This window comes from Schistocerca americana, chromosome 3 (genome assembly GCF_021461395.2).
Source record: "Schistocerca americana isolate TAMUIC-IGC-003095 chromosome 3, iqSchAmer2.1, whole genome shotgun sequence".
NCBI lineage: Eukaryota > Metazoa > Arthropoda > Insecta > Orthoptera > Acrididae > Schistocerca > Schistocerca americana.
The window spans coordinates 875,760,834-875,769,049 of NC_060121.1; the positions used below are offsets into that span (position 1 = coordinate 875,760,834).

Here is an 8,216-nt window from a genome sequence, read left to right on the forward strand (position 1 = left end):
CTAATCAGCAAGTTACTCTTCATATCTTCCTCATTTCAACTGCTGTCAGTTACAGGCACTACAGAAGGACCAATTTTGCCATATCATACTTGTTTTGAGTGGGTGGTGTTATTATGACATCAGTTATGAGGTCGGTATGTTCTGCCAGAAGGCAAAGTAAAGTCACAAATTGGGTATCATCATCCAGGATGCCTACGCTATTGAAAACACATTCCATAGTTGTGAACAAGAGAGTGGACTGTTCTGCCCCCGAAACTGCAGTAGTTCAGCATGAGAAACCAGTCAAACCATATCATGCTGGGTACATAGTGAAAGTGTAATTGTGGCTGAGTGAAATAGCATCACGGCACTGTTGTAAACCCAGTAACCATACTGTGTTAGAGGGTAGCCAGCTGTGGAGCCATGAGCGAAGAGATTGTGTGTCTGACTGTACTTCACAGCACAGGTGAGACTGGTATCATGTGAAATACATCACAGTTTGAAAGTAGTTCTGTTTGTTGTATGGTTCACACACTGATGCAGTTTGAGGTGGCTCATGTCCAAAGTCTTAAAGAAGATTACCCGGCTGTTGGCCCATTATGTAACACAGAACACATTGCTACCATACATTCATATGTTACTACTGGTCGGTGACATTGTTGCACTGCTGAAACACTTCATTTGCATTCATACGTGTGGCAGATTCATGAGGGGTTGGTGAAGTGGTGTGTCCAACAAAAGATGTTTGCATTGTTAAAGTGCATTAACCGAATCAAAATTAACACTTACTCATTGCGGTATGTGGTATTCTGTATGCGGTTGACTTGGGGTCACTAATATGGAGTATATATGGAGTATCTCCCTACCAGGTGTAAGATAAGTTCCAATAATAGAGATGAGATGTTTGTGAGTGAATCATATATTGTACTTTATTGTGACTGAATGACACAAAAGCATGACTGTACCATCACATGTCTCACAACACAATGAAGGCTCTGTTTATTTCACAGATATTCCTGTCTGTCATCCCTAGTCTCTCTGCCGGTGATGCTTAGGCCTCTGCACAGCACTATCAGTGTCATTATCCCAATAATATTAAGGCCAACGGATATATAAAACAAAGAAAACTTCTCTACAGTTTCTTCTGGTTATATATGCACTCATTTGCTCTTTCCACATGCATGGCCATAGAGCTAGCGCAATATATAACAGAACACTTTCGTCCATTCAGTCATTGTTTTCTGTGTATCCTACTATGAAAAATAACCTTTGCGGGTATGAAATGAGCAAAATTATACTTTAATGAAGAGAAACAACAATTAGAAACTCTATCAGTAATTAAATACTGTTAAAGTGATATAAACTATTTGTGCTTACATAGGCTAAATTTAACTCAGCAAAATGATCAGAAATTGCCCTAGTTTAAAATAAAAATACTCTTACTTCCTCAGTTATATAAAGTCGCTGCAGTTTATGTTTTATTTTTAGGTTAATACCTACATGACCATAGTGATATGTGTCACAGAACAACAGTTATTTGCACTTCTAACAATATGCACGTGATTGGAGATGAAAATGTCAAATGTTTGACTTACTTTTCATATTTTCACTCACCAATATCTTATGGCATCATATTCTGAGACTACTCTTCACAGAGGAAGAAAGTGTTCTTTGTACTGAATGTATGGTATCCACTGCAGATGGTCTTGCAGAACACTCTTAACAGTTTAGCATACAACAGCTTCTCGACACATTTACTACATCATTAAGTTTGTTGTAAATGGTCATTCACAGTTCGAAAACAACACTAACATTCAGGAAAAGAATAACACATACGTGTTGAATTTGGGTAGGATGGGAAATGAGCGGGAAATGGGGAATCTGGTGGTGTCAGATTAAAACCATCGAAAGAGAAAACTGATTCCAGTTACAAGTGGAGGTATTATTTCTTCAATGCCTACACTTAAGGAAGCTGCCAGTTAAACTGCAAGGCACTGTGTAGTGGACACGTCTGGTCACAGACTGAGCTGACAGGCAAGAGAGAGCATCCCAAATACTGATGCATTCTCACTTACCTGCCTGACAGGCCATGTGTGACCATCTCCCTGTTCTCTCATTGGTGGGCAGAGGGTGCTTGAGTGGGCATCCCTCTGTCGGCGGTACAACTGTGGGACATTGTTCTCTTGGGCTAAGCGTGGGTGTTCTGCAAAACATTCAGTACTACACTGGCCCAGGTTCAGTCATTATCTTACCAAAGAGGCAGTAACGTATGTCATATAAAAGACAATCAAAATGAAAAATTTTGAAAAACCATTTTTCCTCTCAATAAAACTGCTTGCCACATACAACAATAAGGGAAAAGCCTTGGTGTTGCACAGAAAGGAATTAGGTATTCAGCCATAAAAATTGTCGATGACTTGCCAGTGATGTGCTGAATCTCACAGACAACTTCAAAAATAAATTGACTTTATTTCTGCTTGACAACTCCTCCTGTTCCATAGACGAATTAAGAAATCTTGAACACATAGCACTATAATATGTATGCACTATATATGTTTCTCTCTCTCTCTCCGTGTGTGTGTGTGTGTGTGTGTGTGTGAGAGAGAGAGAGAGAGAGAGAGGGAGGGGGGGGGGGGGGGGGGGGGAGCGACATTGCACATAAGAGTTAATTATAATTCACTATATAAAAGTGAAAAGGAAATAAAACCAGCTTAAGATTAATGTAGAAGACAATCACATAGATGGTCAGTATGCTGCTACATTTTTCACTCAGGAAGTTCATTAAAATTGTAAACTAACTGATTGCTTCCACATCATTGTGATCGATCATACAAAACTATGATCTGTATAACATGCAGACAACTAACTCATCAAATATTTTTCATTGAATTGTCCCAAAAGATCAAGTTTTTGAGCAGCTGATATCATAACTCTGTTTTGGAGGGGCATCAGTAACCTTTTTGTATGAATTTGTGTTACTCAGCGTATTTTCACCCATTCTTACTCTACTATCCGTGTGCATAGCCCTGCATTCATTATTGTGTCTGGGCATCCCTTAAAATTAAGTGAATGTTTACAATATTATGAAAAGGATAGATTGCTACTCACAGTAAAGAATATGTTCTGAGTTGCAGACAGGCACAACAAAAAGAGTGTTACACATTAAGCTTTCAGCCGAAACCTTCATCAGAAAAGAAAAACATACAAGCATTCACACAAGTAAGCACACCTTGCACACATGTAACCACTATGTCTACCTGCTCAGGCCAGGTAGAAACTGAAACACATCTCTAACTGGAGCAACAATCTTAGCTGAGTGGGGAAGGGGGAGAGATAGCTGGGTACAAGTGGAGGGAGAGGAGTCAACACTGCCTGACGTAATGTGCTGGGACTGGGTGTTGGCCAGATGTGGCTGCCTGGCACTGTGTTGGGAGACTGTGAGGAAGAGAGCAGGGGTATGAGGGTGCAGGAGAAAAGGAGGGCATCAGAGAGGGGAAGAGACCAGTGGCATTGGCAGAGAGCGCAGCACAGCGAGGGTGGGAGATGTGGACTGGGAGGAGATGATAGGACAGAGGGGGCGGAAACTGTTGGGTGTAGGGTGTAAGGACATTAGGTTACCTTAGTTTCAGGTCAATATGATTTTGGGAGAGGAGAATGAGTTGTAAGGATAACTCCAGTCTGCACAGTTCAGAGAAAATGGTGGTGGAGGAGAGGATCCAGATGACTTGAGCTGTAAAACAGCCATTGAAATGAAGAATGTTACGTGCAGCTGCATGTTACATCACAGGGTGGTCCCCTTTGGTCTCAGCTGTAGTTTAGTGGGCAGTCATCCTGGTAGATAGCAGACAGTCTTTCATTGTGTGTCTGCAACTGATTGTGTGTCTGCAACTGAATGTGTCATCTTTACAGCAAGTGCCTATCTATCATTTTCATAGTATTGTAGAGATTCCATTGTTTGATGTGAATGTGCGAGAGCATCATAGAGAGGTACACAGATTGCAGTAGTCATTTGTGAACTGTGGAACACATGCAGTCCAATATTCTGTCAGCACCCTTGTCTGAATATGAGTGCAATCAGTTAAGGATCCAATTCAAAAACAATTTATTTTCCAAATACTTTAACCTTATTCAAATAAGTGCCTTACTATAGCTGCATATCCTTGCAAATCAATGAGCATGCTGTATGGCATTCTACCTTTTGCTGTCAGGTGTGAACGCTCTGCTGCAACTCATTCCAACAGTACACAGTCAGATACCTTATCCACGACTGGGGCCACGTGCAAGACAACACTTTTTCTCTCCTATATTCTGACAGACAGGAAATATTAACTATTACTCATTGTGTCTAGAAAGAAACACTATAAGTGCTTGTTCTTCTCTGACAGGCAGAAGACTCAAGATAATAACTGTCACTGGATAGTTATTGGAAACTCAGTTGACCTGTCTCACCTGTGTACAGACTTCTTGTAACCTTACTACAGCTCAATCAACATGACTCCATAGTGACTTTTAGACTCATCTGTGGTACTGCTACAGATGACTCAGCGATGGATATCACTTAACTGGTGCTGTGGTGACTGACTACGGACTGTCTGTACTAGCTGCTCAGGGACTCTTGGGTGAGATTCACCTGCAGCATCACTACCCACCTCCGCCACTCTTCGGTTACTGTCACAAATTGGCACCTGCAAGCAGATCCACCACATTGTTATTCAACTTCATATCAGTAGTTATGACGAGGCCTTTCTCAACTGGCTTTCAATAACTCTTACCTCGTAGAGAGCTCTGGATTAGAAACACATGTGTGTAAGCCTTCCTGACATTACATCTGTGGTTGTCTAAAATTATTATGTCACAAAGACTTTTTTTTCCTTCTTGTCAGCAATGACAAACTTTCCAGTTCCTTGAATTTTTTGTAATGTTTGTAAACACAGATAGTGAGCTTTTGGCACAGTTAGCTTCATACAACCAGACCACTAATCTTGACAATTTGGCAACATTTGCCACAAACAAAAACCCTGTTCACATTTTGGACAGTCGTTTACATTGTGATAGTTTACATACCTTCTTGAGTAAGTTGTCTGATCATTACAACAGCAAAGCCCAGACTGACATGCAACTGTTCTGGAGATGCTTCAAGAACTGAATTGGGAATCCCTGGAGGGAAGGTAGTGTTCATTTTGAGGAACACTACTGAGAAAATTTAGAGAACTGGCATTTAAAGCTGACTGTGGAATTATTCTGTTGCTTCCAACACACATTGCACCTAAGGACTATGAAGATAAGGTACAAGAAATTGCAGCTCATATAGTGGCATATAGACAGTCATTTTTCACGCATCCTTTTTGTGAGTGGAACAGGAAAGGAAATGACTAGTAGTGGTATAGGGTACCCTCCGCCTAGTGCCATTAAGATGGGTTACGGAGTATCGATGTACATGTAGAATAGGGCAGATATTTTTAGATCTCTGCTCCTTACAATGGGACAGTGGTTTGTGGAACTGTTATGTTATTACTGTTCAATCAAGCTCCACACGTGTTATACCACTAAGTAGTCTTGAATGCTTCTTTCCAACAACACAGAAAAAGTATATAGTTTCATTAAAAAGAGTTTGGTCTCATCATTCAGACACTACAAATGTAAAAAAAAATTACTTGCTTGTGTCAAGGAATTTGCATGTTGCATACTATAACTTAGTAAAATCTACACCACAATATATTCACCCATTGTGAACATATTTTGGATGTCCTGTCATAGCTGCCTCTCATAATACGCAGAAAAATACTTGTAAGTGTGCAAGTTTAGCCAGTAGTTTTAGTTATTTGTAAAGAAAAGTGTGTTAAATATTGACCGAGTGTTGGTTGTGATAGATTAATACCAAAATTGGAAATGGCTCAACAAAATTCAGAGCAGGGTTCACTTGTTGTCGTAGTGGCACGCGTAAATATGGAGCAGATATTGGCAGTGATGAAAACATATGAATGTAAACTTCCCTCCTTGCTACAGAGGAATCTGTTACAAAGATCTTTATTTTGTATTCTCATTCATCACTTGCTTTATTTTTGACACTATTTGGTCATTTCACTTTCAGAGACACAATCATGTTTTGTTGTTCACTTTATCTATAAACAATAAAAGTATATTTCGGTAGTAAACATTGTTTTTATTTATTGTTCCGTGTGATATAGTGGCCTTTAAAAAAATTAGCCTTCTCTGTGTTTGTCTGTCAGCCTTATTAAATATTGGCTTGCCTTAACAAGTGCTTTCTCTCAGCCCCCCCCCCTCTCTCTCTCTCTCTCTCTCTCTCTCTCTCTCTCTCTCTCTCTCTCTGTGTGTGTGTGTGTGTGTGTGTGTGTGTGTGTGTGTGTGTGCGTGCACATTCAGGCATGCGCATGCATATGCGTTTTCATATAGAACAGTAAAAAATCTGTTGTAACCTATAATTAACTGAATTACACTATGAAGACGACAGCTGTCATCAAATTACTAATTAGAGATATTGTACTTCACAGGAGAAGGCAGTATGGGGATCAGCAATTCGCTGGGTGCAAACACATTAGGTGTGTTGATGTGCCTCGGACTGCCGTGGCTGCTAAAGTCTGCCTCCTCAAGTGGTGTCTCGGTCCACATCGTCTCCAATGGGATGCGTTTCACCCTGCTGGCGATGCTGGTGCTGACTATCGTGTATCGCTGGGGAATGGTGACAGCATTCCGGCATCGGGCCAACAGGCTGTTTGGTTTGACTTGCCTCTTCCTTTACTTGGCATACCTAGCTGTCTCCGTTGCCATGGAGCTTAATGCCTTTGGATATATCAATGGCCCTGTATGTGAATGGATCTGAAGCTTTACATCTATCAGATGCAGTGTCCATGCAGCTCAGTGGACAGAGTTAGTGCAAAATCAGGAAGGCAGAATTTTTGGAATGTGGAAGTCTTCAGTTACTGTAATGAGTGCTTGAATTTTCTACATGATTGGAAACTTTGATGTTATCTGTGGATAATAACTCTGGATTCTGTAAATGTTTAAAATTATGTCATTTAGAATTAATGTGACAAAGTGACACATAATATCTTTATGGAGGTATGATATTAAATGTTAATAGCAACCAAAAAAATTAAATTTGTCTTTCATTGTCCTTGGGAGAAGAATGCAAATTAGTGGAGCAAAATAAAAATAAATATTCAAGAAAAATAGATTTTATTTCTGACCTGCATGTTTGAAGTGAGGCATTTTTTTTTTAAAAAAAAAGGGCAAATCTTATGGCTTTGTTCCTATCCAGCTCAGTTGTACATGGCAACAATCCTGCAGGGCTTGTAATAAAGGTGTTAAACAGAAAAGAACAAACATGGAAACAATTTATTTATACAACTATAAAATGTGATGCAGCTGAGAAAAGTGAGTGACTGCACTCTAATTAAGACAACTGGTAACTGTTGTGCAAAATTATAATAGCTCTTGAGATAGTCTCTGTGTTAACTCTGTTGAACATGGATGCACCTCACATTTTTTAATTTATATTAATACTCAATCTGTAGAAGGTAGGAATTCATGGTCAGACACATGCTGATAATTTATGTAAGATTACAGTATGAAGTAGAATCGTAATAATAGTATTTATGATAATCCAAAAACTTTTATTTGTGTACTTAATGTACCTAATTGTACTGAACAATGAAGACTGATGAAACTGTGTAACACAAACTACGAACTTGTAAAATAAAAATTTGTATATTTGTCTTGTGCATTTTTCTTAGTTTGTAATTAACAATTCAGAATATATGGTGGTTCATTTGCATGGTAAATTTTTGTTGCAGATTTGTGCAACCCTTTTAGACAACCTTAATGTGGAGTAATGAATGTAATTTTTTGTTCTGGTATTGAAATTATTACATCATTGTTGCTTTTGAATTGCAGTGTGTTATTTGCAATATACTGCATGAGAAATAAATATATCTACTGTGAAGCAGTATTCACAATACATAGATCCTTAAACAGACGTTTACAAGATGAATAAACAGACATCTACAAGGTGATCACAGGTAAGAGCTGCCAGTTATTCTTACAGCATGTTTTTGAGTAATGAAGACTTTTCTTCTTAAAGATGAGTTACCCCAGAGTATTATTCCACATGACATTATCAGATGAAAATATGCAAAAGTATCAGCTTACTGATTTGTCTTGCCTCAAGATTTGTAATGAATATAAGTGCAAATGTGGTGGTCGTGCGGTAGCGTTCT

At 39.1% G+C, this 8,216-nt stretch overlaps 1 protein-coding gene across 1 annotated transcript in view; it reads left to right on the forward strand.

Moving 5' to 3' along the window:
* Positions 1-7,781, forward strand: part of LOC124607060 (sodium/potassium/calcium exchanger 4-like) — a 137,050-nt gene extending 129,269 nt beyond the window's left edge. Inside the window, exon 9 of the mRNA XM_047139237.1 lies at positions 6,492-7,781. Coding sequence (XP_046995193.1) covers positions 6,492-6,820 — 329 coding nt within the window. The 3' untranslated portion in view covers positions 6,821-7,781. The remainder of the gene's footprint in view (positions 1-6,491) is intronic.
* Positions 7,782-8,216: the final 435 nt, after the last annotated feature.